The sequence below is a fragment of the Phoenix dactylifera genome, chromosome 3 (assembly GCF_009389715.1).
Source record: "Phoenix dactylifera cultivar Barhee BC4 chromosome 3, palm_55x_up_171113_PBpolish2nd_filt_p, whole genome shotgun sequence".
Lineage (NCBI taxonomy): Eukaryota > Viridiplantae > Streptophyta > Magnoliopsida > Arecales > Arecaceae > Phoenix > Phoenix dactylifera.
The window spans coordinates 849,327-866,024 of NC_052394.1; the positions used below are offsets into that span (position 1 = coordinate 849,327).

General features: G+C 47.8%; 2 protein-coding genes across 3 annotated transcripts; both read left to right on the plus strand.

Moving 5' to 3' along the window:
- The first annotated feature begins 308 nt into the window (after positions 1-308).
- Positions 309-3,581, plus strand: LOC120110149 (aspartic proteinase PCS1-like). 2 transcript variants are annotated; one of them, XR_005510891.1, is made up of 2 exons: positions 309-2,256; positions 3,457-3,581. XR_005510891.1 is itself a non-coding variant. In XM_039124157.1 (1 exon), exon 1 carries the CDS (start codon positions 834-836, stop codon positions 2,199-2,201), a length of 1,368 nt encoding a protein of 455 aa, XP_038980085.1. In that variant the 5' UTR covers positions 309-833; the 3' UTR covers positions 2,202-2,312. The 2 variants fall into 2 exon arrangements, 1 of the variants encoding a protein (XP_038980085.1); XM_039124157.1 differs by lacking the exon at positions 3,457-3,581 and having other exon boundaries at positions 309-2,312.
- LOC103715660 (E3 ubiquitin-protein ligase SDIR1-like) lies at positions 3,461-15,608 on the plus strand. Its single transcript, XM_008803369.4, has 9 exons — positions 3,461-3,725; positions 4,044-4,212; positions 4,313-4,370; positions 4,472-4,524; positions 4,626-4,854; positions 5,015-5,150; positions 5,295-5,346; positions 14,860-14,985; positions 15,229-15,608. Exons 2-9 carry the CDS (start codon positions 4,135-4,137, stop codon positions 15,352-15,354), a joined length of 858 nt encoding a protein of 285 aa, XP_008801591.1. The 5' UTR covers positions 3,461-3,725; positions 4,044-4,134; the 3' UTR covers positions 15,355-15,608.
- The last annotated feature ends 1,090 nt before the right edge of the window (positions 15,609-16,698 follow it).

Genomic DNA, 16,698 nt, shown 5'->3' on the forward strand with positions numbered 1-16,698 from the left:
ATAATTGTAGGCCTTTATTTTGGTGAGCAGAAAGAGTTGGCCTATCGTTGTCTGTTTCTCTTCCGGAGAACCGGAGCCAAGAACAGTTATGTTCTGTTCCGTAGGTCCTGACATCAAATCTATTATAATCTAATATCAGTCAATGTTTTGGAGATCCGTTCCGGTTGAACGAGTCGACCCGCCCGACCTGTGAACCGCCATTTATCCCGGCTCGGCTCCAAACAAAAAAAAAAGATTTTTTTGCTATCGCAATCTCTTCGATGCCCATTTCGCACTCTATTAATACCTTGAAGTCTTGCCCCGACGCAGAGAAGAAAATTTTTTTCGTTCCCAATCGCTTAAGCTTGCTGGGAGATTTGGGGATTCATTTAGAAGAGAACCTCACATGCACTGCAGATGAGAAATATCTTTTCTGGAATCAGTCCGGTTGAATCGCGGTCAACTTGCCGTTGAACCGGTGAACCGTGACCCTGCCACCGAAACGGGTTAAGCCGGCTCGACGGCTACAGAGTCAGGTATACAGAGACTCTCTCCAATAAAACGGAGCCCCCCCCTCTCTCTCTCTCACCGCAAATCCAAAAGAGACAGGATGGAGACCCCCTGGAGTCCACACGTACACAGTAATATTTCCCACCTCTCGCGGCCTCCCCTTTCTCACCCTATACCAACCCTACTCCCTCCAATCCTTTCTAGCACCAAATCACATCTCGTCACCCTCCCTTATCTTAATAAACTCTTCCTGCTAACTAGCTTCTACTTAACTCTGCTCCAAGTTTCTCCCTCCTTCCTCCGAATCTTTTTTCCTTTCCATTCCTTATCATCCCTCGTTCCCAATGATACCAAAACTAGTACTTGCTTCTGCTTCTCCTTCTACTTTTCTCCTATTCATTTTTCTTGCTCTCTGCCAACCCTTAATCTCCCTCTCCTCGACGACAGTAACGGCTACCAGCAATGCCTCTGCCGGTGCTAGTACGGGAGGAAAGCCAAAACCCTTTATTTTACCTCTGAGAACCCAAAAGGTCTCATCTTTGGCCCTCCCCGGGCCTCGCAACAAGCTCCTATTCCACCACAACGTGAGCCTCACCGTCTCCCTCTCCGTTGGAACGCCGCCCCAGAACGTCTCCATGGTGCTCGACACCGGCAGCGAGCTCTGCTGGCTCCTCTGCAACGCCACCGCTGGCGGCCCCTCCTTCCACCCCCGCGCCTCCTCCTCCTACGCTCCTGTCCGGTGCTCCTCCGCCACCTGCCGCGACGGCACCCGCGACCTTCCGATCCCGGCCTCCTGCGACCACGCCACCTCCCTCTGCCACGTGTCCCTCTCCTACGCCGACGCCTCCACCTCCGAGGGCACCCTCGCCGCCGACTCCTTCCGCCTTGGCCAGTCCACTCGTCTGTCCACCATCTTCGGCTGCATGGCCTCCGCCTATTCCTCGACCTCCGGGGGCGACGGCTCCACCACCGCCGGTCTGCTGGGCATGAACAGGGGATCCCTCTCCTTCGTCACCCAGACCGCCATCCAGCGGTTCTCTTACTGCATCGCCGGTGGAGCCGCCACGGGGGTCCTCCTCCTCGGCGACGCCCCGCCTCCCTTTCTCATGCCCCTCCACTACACCCCGCTCGTCCAGATCTCACTGCCGCTCCCCTACTTCGACCGCGTGGCCTACACCGTCCAGCTGGACGGCATCCGCGTGGCAGCCGTCCTCCTCCCCATCCCCAAATCCGTGCTCGTCCCCGACCACACCGGCGCCGGCCAGACCATGGTGGATTCCGGCACCCAGTTCACCTTCCTCCTGGGCGCCGCCTACGACGCCTTGAAAGCCGAATTCTTGAGGCAGACGAAGGGCGTCCTGACCGTCCTGAACGAGCCGGACTTCGTGTTCCAGGGGGCGTTCGACCTGTGCTTCCGGATCCCGGCGGGGGCTGCGCCGCCGTCGTGGCGGCTGCCGGCGGTGACGCTGATGTTCCGCGGGGGTGCGGAGGTGAGGGTGGCGGGCGAGCGGCTGCTGTACCGGGCGGCCGGAGAGGCGCGGGGGCGGGACGCGGTGTGGTGCTTTACCTTCGGGAACTCGGATCTGGTGCCCCTGTCGGCGTACGTGATTGGGCACCACCACCAGCAGGATGTGTGGGTGGACTACGACCTCCGCAACTCCAGGGTGGGCTTCGCGCCCGTTCACTGCGCCCAGGCCGCCCAGCGCCTCTGATGGGTTGGGCCGCCCTATCGGCCCATCCTTTTTGATCTCGAATACAGAATACTGTGTACGTGTAATTAATTTGTATATTGTCGCGTCCGGTTTGGTCCTTGCATTTACCCATTTGTTGTGCCTCTGATCGTCACCATTTTATCTTACAAAAGATGAAAGGGATGCTATGTTACTAAAGAAATGATTTAAAACAAAAAAAAAGAAAACCACCCAGGATAAAAAAGTGAGAACAGAGATGGTGTTTAAAGCTATCCATATGTCCGGATAAAATTATTTGTATCTTTTTCTATGATATCTATCTAATTAGCTGAATAATAATCTTATGTTATGTTATCCATACACTGCTAGCTATAATTTCCTATATCTATCCACAAGAGATCTAATTGAATCAATTACTAGATGCAATTTGAACTGATGACTTGTTCTTGTAGTTCTTGCTCCATCTTCCCCTTAATCCTTTCCACAAGGGGCTTCTTGTTTTGGTTATAACTGCCTATAGGTGTCAAGGTTTTGCTATCTTTTTTTATTCTTTCCGTGACAGTAAGGGCTCGTTTGATTCGTGAAAAATATTTTTTCTCCTAGTATATTTCTAAAAAGAGGATGCTTGAAAAAATACTTTTGACATGTTTGGTTGACCACGGAAAAGTGATAAATTTTCAGAGTGCTTATGTTTGGTTAACCATTTACTTTTTTAAAAAAGTTAATTGTAATTCACTCCAACGTAGTTTAGACCATCCCTATGTTTGAGCTTCTCGAACCAACCTTTTTTTGAGTTCGGGTTGAGCCAAGTTAATGATGGATGGAGCTTGTTTCCACCAAACTAACTGAAATAAATAGGATCATACAGACGATTTAAGACTGTAGAAAAGTTCTGGATAATTTTGCTAAATTAGTAAAGCATTAGCTAGAGATGTTGTTTGAAATGAATTGAGGGCCAACATATGAGATAAAAAAGAGAGAGAGAAAAAAAAAAAAAAGGGACCGGGGGGGGGGGGGGGGGGGGGGGGGGGCGGGGGAGAAGAAGCGGAAAATACTTCCAATATCAATAAAATATGTTAAAACAAAAATTATTTCGTGTTAACAATAAAAAATTTAGAAAGATATTTAATAATCAAAATTCAAAAAATCAACATAAATATGGTTTAGCGCAAATTTCCAATCAAAGTTACCGGACTTGGACATAGTTAGCATATTTCGCGGTATAATTTTTCTCCACAACTAATACTCGTTATTACATGGTTTTATTGTTTCACAGTTTGTAAAGTTTTACGGACTATTGTTCATCCTATTGTCGGAGCTGTTAATTACCGGGGAGCTTAGACGCCTCCGCGTGGACAGGGAACGCGTCGGCTTTCCCTTCTCTCCTCGCCCTCGTGTCCTCCTCCCTTTCAAGGCAAGAAGAGACGCTGCTCTCTCCTTCTCGCTTTAAAAAGCGAAGACAAAGAAAGAAGAGATCAATTCACTCTGCGAGCGATCGATCCGTTCCTGTCAAGAAAAACAAGCAAACTGCTCTTCGATCGTCGGGTAAGTCCAGTCCTCTCTAGATCTCTTCGAATTTCGACTCTTAAGTACCTAGATTTGATTCGACGCTTCTAGGGTTTCTTTTAGAAAGATTTTCGAACTTTTCCGAACCCTTTTTCTTCTTTTAACAATCGTTTTGGGGCAATACCGTCGAATTGCCGGAAGATTCTTGAACGTTGATCTCTGGAGATCATAGCGCGGCAATTTAACCCGAGAATTCCGAGAAAAATCAATTTTTTGAATGGCATCGTCTTGTGTCAAGCCTTCTGAACCCGAATATTCTGAGGAAATTTACTGAAATTGCTTCTTTTTTCTCGATAGGCGCTGTCGTTTTCACAGTCGGGAAAGGGGGCGGTGTGTTAATTAGAGACGAAGGCATTGCTCGTGAAGGCGGCTGTTAGCATCTGGAATCATGAGTTTTGTTTTCCGGGGAAGCAGGGCAGACATTGGGAGTGGATTCCCCGGGTTCATCCCGGAGAGGCGCGCTGCGGTATGCCACTTCACATAACTTTTTCTTTGCACCGTAAATCCTTCCGTTTTCGTAACCTGGAGTATCGTAATTTCTGGCTGATTTTTCGTCTCAATCTCAGCGTATGCATCCGGTTGGTCGGCCTGTTAATACCAACTCCATGGCTTTTCTCGTCACCGGTATCGAGTTGGCTTCTTTCACTAATGGAGTTTGAATGCTTTTGGTTAATATTTTAATCTAATGGCTCTGTCTGATTTCATCTACGCTGCCATTCTTGCAGTTCTTTTGCTGTTCATGATATTGAATTCACATCAGATGTCACCAAACTTTCTGGTATTTTTTTTCTCAATCATGGCATACGCTTTTGTATGAGTCTACATGACTTTTTGTATGCGACTGAAGAAATTTTCTTTCGGGGTGTATTGTTGCTGTAGCTTTGGCTAGTGTTGGGTGTGTTTCTCATGGCCACCAGCCTTAGGATGTATGCCACATGCCAGCAACTTCAAGCCCAAGCCCAAGCTCATGCTGCAGCTGCCGGTGGATTGCTTGGGCACACTGAGTTGCGTCTCCATGTGCCATCATCCATAGCCTTTGCGACAAGAGGGCGATTGCAAAGCCTTAGGCTCCAACTTGCTCTTCTTGACCGGGAGTTTGATGATTTAGGTACGGCTTAATTTTGTTTTCGGTTTCTTGATTAAAGATGCTTGCTGGTATGCTGGATGAAGCTCCTTGGCTTGGGCAGTGCTAGCTGTTTTTGTTTTTAATATTTTGGTTGTTTGGAAGACTTTTTGCATGCTAATCACCGGAATTCATCATCTTACAGATTATGATGCTCTGAGAGCGCTAGATGCTGATAATGCTCCTGATGCTCCTTCTATGAGCGAGGAAGAAATTAATGCTCTTCCTGTGCACAAGTACAAAGCTCGGTTGCATAAGGGTTCTTCATCAAGCCGACAGAGGCAAGAAATGATACTTTATCTCAATGTTTTTGCACCTTGATTTTTTTTTTCGCTCTTCAAGTTGTCTGTCTTTGGTGTGACCTACTGAAAGTAAAGTAATTCAAAAGAAAATTTTGATTTTTAAGTATTTTTTTTGTTGAGCAGTGATGGGTCATCGCCACAACAGGCATCATCATCTTCTGCATCTGTAACTGAGGTTAGTCATTTTCTGCCATGTCTATATTTTTTAAAACATAATTCTGCCATGTCTATATTGTCATTTATTTGATATATAGAGATCCAGATGAGGACTTCACCTTCTGATATGTAACTCACCATTGAGCACGAAAAACAAAATCATCCTTCACTTGATGTGGATAATGATATTAACTGCATACATGAGTTATAATAATTCTTCTTTAACTTGGATGAGTGTTCCTCTTGCAAGATAGATTTTCCCTTCTTTCTTGTGAAATCACCTGCAGTAATATCTATTGTAAACAACTGGAGCATTTTTTATTTGTTCTGCTGTCAACTCGAGCTGGAAGTCATCAAAAGATATTCTTGTTTGGGGGTTTTGTGAGTATTCATGCGTTGTGGGGTATTTCATGGAGGATTGTGTGAGTTTCAGGAACATAAGATCAGTTAACATGTTCTGGGAAATGGTTGCAGCCACTGGGTGAGGAAAGATTTATGAGGAAATTCTTGTATAGCAGAAGAGGTGATGGATGGGGCTTGGAGAGTATCTCTAGGCAAGAGCTTTGCAAAATAAAGATTGCGATATCAATCCGGGTTCTTGAGAAAGTGACCAAAAATTTGGAGAGCATGGAGGAATGCTTGGTCATGGAGGAGGGAAATAATAAATAAGTTGGATATCAGGAATTGGTAGCACTCTTCTTGGTGAGGCTGAGAGAATTCCAAAACAGTTGATAGGGTTGGTGAAACACTTGGTCATAGAATAATATTATCTTTCTTTCAGTGATGTGATTTCCGACACCCAGTTGTTTCTGTCAGTTCTTGCTTTTTGGGCCTTTGCATTTCTACAAAGATTATAACTTTGATGATAATGAAAAAGTAATAGCATTCTCTTAGTGATATCATTTGAGGCCTCTTGTCAGTCGGAGGTTGGTAACTTCAATGCTAGCTTTTTGGGCCACTGCCTTCTGGCTTCTAGTTCAAGTTTTTGTGTCAGTTGGCAAAGGCAAACCTGTCTTTATCTTTGTCATATCTAAACCACTAATTCTGTTGAACCCTCTTTGTGTAAATCTTTTAAATTTTAGTTTTTGCCTCTTTATCTGCCAATTCATTTTGAACTTTTTATATGTGGTCAACAGAACAGTACATATCATAGCCTTATGATTAATAACCATTGCCTGGAAATGCCTTTTTCTTAAAATTGTACTGCACTGCATAAGAAATTGCCTTCGGTTTGATCATTGATGCTATTGTGCTTCTCCAAAGAACCAAGTCTTGAACAAACAACAAAAAAGAGAGGAGAGAGAGAGAGAGAGAGAGGAGAGAGAGAGAGTGACTCGGGATGCGTACCTAGGTGCGCCAATTCCCGTGCGGTGGGTGGGGCTTTCTCCCAAACACCTGGTGTGGGGCTGAACAGTGTTGGGAGAGGGGTGGATGGATCCTCGGAAGGGGGCTTCGGCTCGACCGGTGGCCGGGGAAGCTGGGGGATCTGCTGCGCAGGGTGGGGGGGGTGTGATGAAGGAGCGCTCATGGGCGGATGTTGCAAGGGGATCTGCTCGGCAGCCGGCGTGGTCCTGCCAGCAGCCTTCTCCCCGTGAGCTGGAGGTTTTGCAGGCGAGGTTTTCCGCCGAGGTGGTTGACATCTCGGAGGAGGAGTTGGAGGTCGCTCGTGCGGAATGGAGGAGCACGGCGATCATTGTAAGAAGTTTGGGGAGGTCAGTGCCAGGTGAGTGGATCGCGAGGGAGATTAAGAGGGTTTGCCAGTTGGATTATACCGTGGAGGTCTTCCCGCTGATGGATGGGGTCACAGTTCTCCGGTTTTCCAAGGAGAATGATCGCGAGGCTGCGGTGATGAATGGCCCCTGGATGGTGGCCGGGCAGTTGTTGGCGATGGAGAGGTGGCGACCGAACTTCGTGCCCGGTGCCACGGGGGTAGGCAGGGTGGTCGTCTGGCTCCGGCTGCCACGGCTTCCAGTCGACTATTGGAGGAAGGAAACCATTTACAAGATCGCTGCTAGAGCTGGAAATCCGTTGGCACTGGATGGATTCACGGAGCAGGGGCGGAGGTTTGGGTTCGCAAGAATCAAAATTGAGCTCGACTGTTCTGGCCCCCTTAAACCCGGAACGCTGGTGAGGGGAAGATCCGGCGGTGTCGATGAGGCTTTTTGGCAAAGCTTCGTCTATGAGAATTTGCCGGCGCCGTGCTCCAAGTGCGGTCGGATCGGGCACGCGGCGTCGGAGTGCGGGCGTTTCCCTCCGGTGGTAGGTCTGGGGGAGACGATGGAGACAGGGGGGAGGAAGATGACGGGTACTGGAGTGGATGACCAGGGGGCTGCTAAACCGGAGCTTGGGGTGGCGGATGCTGTGGAGGAGCCGGCGGTGTATGGGCCATGGATGGTGACGAGCCGTACCTGGCATAAGTCGGTGGCCAAGAAGCCGGTGCCGAGGAAGGAGGCAGCTGAGGAGGGCTCTCGGCCGGATCCGGTGACCACTCCCTCCCGCTCCAGTGAGATTTCTTCTGGGGTATCCTCACCGGTCGACCTTGAAGGGTGGCAGAAGCCTTCCAAGGTGGCGCGGAGGAAGACGCCGGAGAAGGACGTCACGATGGCTGGTGCGGGGACGGCCACGGGTGAGCTGAGTCAACCCGAAGCAGATACCGAGCCAGGCGCCGGGTCGGGGCGGGGTCGACTCGGTGCGGCTGTGGGTCGGGGAACTGGCCCAGGTGAGTGCGGGCTGTCTGTTGGACCGGGCCGGGTGTCTGATACACTGGATGGGTCGGATGCTGATCCGGGCTGTGGTGGGATTGGGCCGAGTCCGAGGAAGAGGTCCAGAAGCCCCTGTCGTGGGTTTGGGTCAAAAGGGCTTAGTGCGATGGGGAGCTATGCTAATGGTCGGCCGGACGCTGGGGGCCATCGGAGGAGCTGGAGTTCTCCTCCACCGCTTTCGGCGACGAGCAACTGCCCCCCGCGGGCGGAGCGCGATGGCAGGGGGGCCGGCGACACATCACGGCGGGGGATGATGGCGGCCTCTGGAAGGAAAGTGAAGAGGGCAAGCTCGGCAGCGGCGGGCCTCTCGGCAGCCGGACGGCGACCTCCGTTTTGTGCGATTGAGGAGGTGGGACGTAAGGACGGGCTGGATCGGCGTGGGACGGCTTCGGACAATGTCAGGCGAGGTAAGGCTCCTGTGCTTGACTCGTTATCTGTTTCCCTTTCGCCCGGTTCTTTGGGCCACGGCACGGCACCCATGTCAAGCCGTGGGGAGTGTGCTCTTGGGAGACAGGAGGCGAGGGATCCATGCTCTAGTGAGGACCTTAATGGCGGTGGAAGAGCTGGGGGGACCAGTGTGTTGCCGTGTGGGGGGACGGAGGGGGTTATGGGTACTGTGGCGGGATGCAATGTTGCTGGTGGCACGGCACAGCAATCGGGTACTGTGGCACGATCCGTTGATGGAGGGGATCACAACCACATTCTATTCCAATTAAAGGCAGCGGTTATGCAGGTAAGTCCAGTGGAGCCGGCTAGTGGAGGGACCTTGGAGGAGGTGGTTTTCCATGATTGCAACCCCGGGGGAGGGGGTTGTGATAAACCCATGGGTGATTTATGAAGGTTCTTCTATGGAATTGCCGTGGCGCGGGGAAGCCTTCTTTTGCCCCGGCATTTCGGAGGGTTGTGCAGCAGCACAATCCGGACATTTGTGTAATTTTGGAGACCCGGTTGTCGGGACAGAGCTTACAGAAAGCTAGGAGAGCGGTTCCGAGGTCATGGGGATTCTACTCAGTGGAGTCTCAAGGGCTATCAGGTGGTATTATTGTTACATGGGCGCAGGGGCCATGTAAGGTGGATATTTTCCATGTCTGTTCCCAGGAGGTGATTATGGTGATTTCGGAGGGTTGTATGAGGCCGTGGGTATTTGCCGCGGTGTATGCTAGTACTGATTTCAGGGTGCGACGTATACTGTGGGAGGAGATTTCTCAGCTGATCAGGGTGGGCTACCCCATGTTAGTTGCAGGTGATTTTAACTGTATTACAGATCCTTCTGAGAAGATGGGGGGTAGACAGTTTACTTTTGAGAGGAAGATTACGGAGTTTCAGGATTTTCTGACATCGACTGGTTTGATAGACCTGGGATTCGTGGGCCCTAGGTATACTTGGTGCAATAATCAGCAGGGTCGGGCTAGAGTGTGGGAGCGACTCGATAGAGCTTATGGGACCGCTGGATGGGTTCAGTGCTACCCGGATCACCGGGTGAGTCATTTACCGAGGATAGCGTCTGATCATTGTCCTCTTCTGATTAGCACAGATGTACACATTCCAGTTCGACCCCCATTCAGATTTGAGAAGATGTGGCTATGCTATCCGCGGTCGTGGGGGATGGTGAGGGAGGCCTGGAGGACACCAGTCAGGGGGGACGCGATGTACCGGGTGTCCCGGAGATTGGAGTTGACGAGGAGGCGGTTGAGGAGATGGAATCGCGAGGAGGTTGGAGATATCTTTAGGAGGATCGAGGAGTCAGAGGAGGCTATTGCCAGATTACAGGTGCAGGAGGCTCAGGGGGGGGCCTTATGGAGGGGGAGATGGTAGAGCTGAGGTCGCTTCTGTCACTACATGACTGCCTTCTTAGACAGCAGGAGATTTTCTGGAGACAGAAATCGAGGGTCCAGTGGATTTTGGAGGGGGATAGAAATACCAGATTTTTCCACCAGGCGACAGTTATTAGAAGGCATCAGAACAGGGTCAGAGCTATCAGGGGTGAGGATGGGCAGTTGACAGAGGATCCGGATATGATTCAGAGGATCATGGTCAGTTTCTTCAGGGCCAGATGGACCGAGCAGACTACAGGAGGGAGTACTGTGGGCATACCACCGCCGTCGACAGGGGTATCTGAGGATGAGACTGGTGCATTGATCAGACCGGTGTCGGAGAGGGAGATTAGAGAGACGATGTGGTCCCTTGAGGGGGACAAGGCCCCGGGGCCGGATGGGTTCCCGCCGCTGTTCTTCCAGAGATATTGGATGATTGTAGGACGAGATGTGACGGCGGCCATTCAGCAGTTTTTCGACACGGCAGTGATGGCGGCAGATTGGCAGCAGACTTTTATTACCTTGATTCCGAAGCGGCAGGACGCTACGGAGCCGAGTCATTACCGGCCGATTAGTCTTTGTACGACTTTGTACAAAGCTACGGCTAAGATCATTGCCGCCAGGTTGAGAGTTGTTCTTCCTAGACTCATTGGTCCGGAGCAGGGGGCTTTCCTGGAGGGGCGGAGCATATCTGATAATGTGCTTATTGCCCAGGAATTTATGTTTGATCTCGGTAGGGCCCCGGTGAGGGGAAGTTTGATGGGGATCAAACTTGATATGGAGCGGGCATATGATAGGATGAGATGGGATTTCCTGGAGCAGTCTTTGCAGGGGTTTGGCTTTCATGAGAGGTGGATTAGATGGGTTATGGGATGCATTCGGATCCCTTCTTTTGCCATTCTGGTGAATGGTACGCCGTCCCGGTACTTTGTGTCATCTGGAGGGTTGCGCCTGGGATGCCCCCTTTCCCCGCTATTGTTTATTATCTGTGCAGATGCCTTGTCTAGATCCCTACGCCAGGCAGTGGATTCTCAGGAGTTGGAGGCTTATAGGCCGGCGATTGGGGCCCCTGCGATATCTCACTTGCTATTCGCCGATGATTGTTTGCTTCTTGCCAGGTCGACGCGTCAGACGGCACGGGTTATAGGTCAGATTCTTCAGGTCTACTGTGCAGCATCAGGACAGAGGGTCAATTTGACCAAGTCAGCTATCATTTTCAGCCCGAAGATCAGACTGGCTATGAAGCATGTGATATTGGAGACTTTGGGGGTCGGTGAGCAGGTGGGCTTGATGACGTATTTGGGTATTCCATTGTCTGTTCGGCGGTTGCGGAGCGGGGATTGTATGCCTTGTGAGCTTGGTATTAGACGCAGATTAGCGGGATGGCGGATGCACACTCTATCTATGGCAGGGAGGATCACCTTGGTGCGTTCGGTTCTTTCATCAGTCCCCATCTATCTGCTTACCAATGCCATTGTCCCGATGAGATTCCTGCGATCCCTGGAGCGGTTGTTCAGGGACTTTATATGGGGGAGGAGTAGCGGCCGAGGTGGTGTTCACTTGATGTCGTGGGAGGTGGTATGCCAGCCTACCAGCTGTGGTGGTTTGGGGGTTCCAGCCTTGGCAGCGAGGCGTGAGGTTCTAGCAGCCAGACATGCGGCTAGATTTGTGCTTGAGCCCGAGTGTCTATGGTCCTCGTTGATGAGGGCTAAGTATGGTGCCTTGGTATCGGGTGTGCGTGTGGGACGGCGTCATTCCCCGATGTGGAGGGAGATGTGTGCCAGAGCCACGATGGTGCTTCCGGAGATTGGATGGGCTATTGGCGATGGTCAGTCTATCGATGTGATGGAGGATAGGTGGTTGTTTGCGGAGCCGCTATGCAGTATGCCGACCATGGTGGACTCGACGAGATTAGCAGGGTGGAGAGTCAGTGACTTATTGGATGCTGAGGGAGGGTGTTGGAGAGAGGAGTTGGTTCGGGAGGTCTTTGGGGAGCAGTTGGCAGAGTTGGTCCTAGCCCGAGCGACCCCGGGGGGGGGAGGCGGATAGGCTAGTATGGATACCGACGGGACGATCTCGGGTGCGAGCTAGGGATCTTCATGCAGTGTTCAGTAGGGAGCCAGTGCGACAGATGGAGGGGCGGTGGATATGGAGGATGCGGATTCACCCGCGTGTGGCACTATTCATATGGAAGGTGGCGCGGGGCTGCCTTCCGACTAGGAGTGTGTTAGTGCGGCGTGGTATGAGGATTTCTCAGTATTGTGAGATATGTGCAGATATCGAGGAGACTATGGAGCATGTTCTGCTGCAGTGCCCTAGGGCTCGAGACATATGGAGGAGTTCATCGGTACTGTTACCGGCCTCGGTGGTGCTGGCGCAGGATCTGATCCATCTGCTGAGAGATTCCGTGCGGCGGCCCAGATCTCTTGAGGTAGGGATTTTTGTGGCGTACCTGTCCTACCAGATATGGTTGGACAGGAATACCGGTATATTTGAGGGTAGGAGGGCGCCTCCGAGGATGGTGGTAGATCGGGCGATGGCGCTTGCGAGGGAGGTTATTGGGGCGACTTCGGTAGTCACCTCTGGGCAGGTCAGGGACATCTGGGGTGCTCATCACGCTGTTTCAGCGCCATGGTTTGCCTTTGTTTCTTGGGCACCCCCACTTCCTGGCTATCTCAAGGTGAATTTTGATGGTAGCAGGTCGGCAGATGGTTTGTATGGAGGGGTTGGATTTGTCATCAGGGACCATCGTGGTAGGCTGATCGCAGCAGGTGGACGGCGCGCGCCTGGATTTACAGTGGTGGGTGCAGAGTTGCAGGCGGCTTGGGAGGGTATTTCCTATGCGAGGCAGATATCCGGGGCCGAGCGGGTGTACCTCGAGGGTGATTCAGCGGTGGTGATTGATTTGATTCGGGGTGTGGATCGGTTTGGGGATGGCCATCCCCTCATCCGAGAGTCCCGTAGGGTGGCTCAGATGATGGTTGACTTCCATGCAGCACATGTGTTTAGGGAGGCGAACCGGGCAGCAGACTGGGTCGCCTCCTTTGTCGCTCGGCACTCAGGTGTCTTTTTGTGGACGTCTGATGCAGACGTCCCTTCACAGTTGTATTTTTTGCTTTCCCGTGATTTGGAGGGCTGTACTCACGTCCGATCTATATGATATGAGTAACCGTTTTTACCAAAAAAAAAAAAAAAAAAAAAAAAAAAAAAAAAAAAAAAAAAAAAGAACCAAGTCTTGCCTGTAAGAGAAATTTACTCTTGTTTTGAACCCTCAAAAAGGGAAAGGAAAAGGGTTCTGATAAGACATGAGTTTATCTGAATTACCTGTAATTATCCTGCTTAGTCATTTATAGTCATAATATACACCACTTAATCAATTATAGTCACAATATGCATTATTTTAATGTCTTTTGCCTTTGTCTTAGCTAGCCTTTTCCAACTATTTAGGGTCAAATTTATGGATCTTCATTCATCATTTGGATCATTTCATAGTTATTGATATGTTTAATAATATACGTTATACAAGAGTTATAATTAAATAATATTTATTTTAGACATTCTTTATAATAAGTTAATAGAGATCTCTAAGATCGCTATAATATATAGTCATTGATGTAGCATGATACATAGGTACATATATTTGTATGCTTTTAATTAATTAATAATTGAAGGTTTGCAAGCTTTGAAAGTGAGGAAAAATGGGTTACAAAAGATAAATTTTGGAAAGATGGTTGTTATAATAGTTTTTGAGAGGGCATGTTATGTTGTACATAATAATAACAGGTTTTTTAATGGTGGTCACAATTTGTTTGTTGTCTTACTATAATGGTTGTTATATGACTAGAAAAATGGCTATTGTTTTATATTTTCAGTTCTTTTAGTAAATAAAATATTTTTTTGAAACTTTTTTTGGCTAAATTTGTACTAAGTTTTCATCTAAAAAGTTTGTACCATGTAAGAAAAATAATTAAATTTTTATTTGAGTGAATAGGGATTTGAACAGTGCCTTATTTTTTTGATTATTGCTCATTAGTTTTTGATATGATGTTGTTTTAGTGGTTGTTATTATAGCCACTATATTAGTAGTAGTTGTGGTGGCATCCAATGTAATGTAACAATACAATTATTGAAATCTTGGTGCAAAACTGCTAATATAAAGACAATTAAAATAGGAGCCTTTATGGAAAGGAAAATGATAGGAGAAGAAATGCTAATAAATATTGGTGAAATAGGCATAACTTAAGAGAGGAAGTAGCTCCTTGAAAAGTATAGGTAAAGTACTCTTAAAATGCAAGGAAAAAGAAATAAGTAAAATAAGCAAAGAAAAATGATAATCTACTTGAGGGGTAGCAAAATCACATCACCTGGACCAAGGTTCTCCATTTCGGTATTGGATCCTGTACTGGTGCCACACTAACACAGTGTCGGTAGGTGCGATACAGATTTTTTTGGCGTACCGAGTGTCGCTATGCTATCCGTATCGGATATTGGTACCAAACCAGTACGGTATGGTACGTCCGGTACTGTCCAGTTCAGGCCGGTACGGCATATCTGGACACCTGTGGAGACAAAGACATGCTCCCCCCCCTCCCCCCCCTCTCTCAACACAATATGCATATAGAATGTGGAAAGAAATTGACCGTCTGAGTGAGCTAGTAAACGGGTCCCAATAAAGCTTTGTTGCCATTTGCCCATATGAAGGGGCCTACCATTGTCCATTTATCAATAGCTGCTGGTCAGCGGAGGCGAGAATTGAAGCCGTTTGACCAGCAGCTTTTAAATAGGGTATTAGATAGAATTACTTCAGCTCTTGAAGTTCTACTACATCGATTAACTTCGACTCCTTAAAACTTATCAATTTAGATATCAGGAATACATAAGTTGAAATTTATCTATTGAACAGTGCATTTTCTCCTAGTAATGTCCATTCTAATCTCTAACACTATTGCCAAGCAGAAGAAGCAGGACAGTGTCAAAGCAGATGGGAGTATGAAAACCTCAGAAGATGAACTGACGTGCACTGTTTGCTTGGAGCAAGTTAATACGGGAGAACTGATAAGAAGTTTACCGTGCTTGCATCAGGTAATTGATATGGCATTTCAAGTATTGATACTTCTGAACTTTCTGTTGTTTTTTTAATCTAGAACTCTAGTGAAACTATGTAAATTCAAAATTTTCGTCACTCCTGGACCTACAAGGAGATCTATACTTTGTCTAAATTCAAGCTATCCTGCCCATATTTTTTAGTGCTATATGCATCATGATTTTACTCATGCTTTACTGTCAATTAGAGTGTCTGCTAAAGTACTGTACTTTTTGTTGCAGTTTCATGTGAACTGTATTGATCCATGGTTGCGCCAGCAAGGTACATGCCCTGTCTGTAAACATAGGGTGAGCTCTGGGTGGCATGAAAGTGGTGATGGTGAAATGGATGCATCTAATATGGTTTAGTACATGATATTGCTGACACCTAAAAGCGTGTAGCTAAGTACGTAGCTAAGCATATGTGTGTACAAGATATGGATACACACTCGTATGAACCTATGCACGCTGTAACTAAAAGTGGCTCTGGGTTTAGTCAGTCGGTATGTGGTCTAAATATAGTTAAGGTTAGTTATGCTGTCTCATTTTTATTTTGTATTCACATCAACTGTAATAGATGAGTGCCAGGTCATTTAGTAAAAAATTCTTCTTGAGACTTTGTAGTTGCATTGTGATGGATGGATGCTGATGCGGGCAGGATCTAGTTTGTTCCCAATTTTACCTGCCTATGTTCCTTTAATTTATCTGATCAGGTCCAAGCTTGGGTTAAGAGATGTGATTTTGTCGATAATATTTAGTTACTGTGTTTGAGTTCCATGGCAGCATGCAAAACGATGTGCCAATGTCATGATCTTCTCTGGTATTTTACACTTGTGGTGAACAATATGGACCTGCTCTTCGCTGCTGGTAAAAGTGATTACTTTTTTTCGTATTATTTTTTGTCGCAACTTATAATGCTTTGCCTGCTCTGTATTATCAGACAAGCCTTGGGGCCTACTTCAAATGAACAAACTCCTTCAGAGGATGTCCCAATGCTTGAACATTTGTAACTGATAAAGAACCCCGAAATAAGCCCTTATGTTCATGTTGATGTATTATATCAGATATTTAAAGATAATTAGTTATACTAAAAGAAATTTTAGGATTGAGGTCATGGCATGGGCGAAAACCAAATATATCAAATCGGAAAAACTGGATGCCCGATCAATTTACTCATCAATGGATGCTTCCGATGGTCCAAAACTTGGGTGTCTGAATCTTTGGATGCCTAAGTTGGGATGGGTTATGACTCCGCGGTTCAACGTGAGAGCCCAATTTTGACTTCGAGGGATGAATTCGTTAGGTCAATATTAATAGCATGGTAATGCCCCCAAGTTAGGCATCCTTATTATTATTATTTTCCTTTCACTCCTTTTTAGCAGGTCGGTGGCGTATCTCTAACGGTTGGCAAATAGCATGGTACCCTATTTTTTCCTGACGTCGTAATGTGTTCAAGAAGCATACACACGATCCTGTCTCGCTTCTATTAGCTGAATTTGTGAAAGAAATGAAGTGTAGGTTCGACGGAGTAGGTGTAAAGCATGCAATGATAAAGTAATTGCTTTGTAATTGCTACCGCCACATTTGCATCTTTTGCTTTCTTCTGATTTGGCAGGATGTACTCACGTTAGAGCTATATGAATTGCCGTTTTAACCAAAAAAAAAAAAGAAGTAATTGCTTAGTAGGATAAAATTATGGCCTATATGCATGGC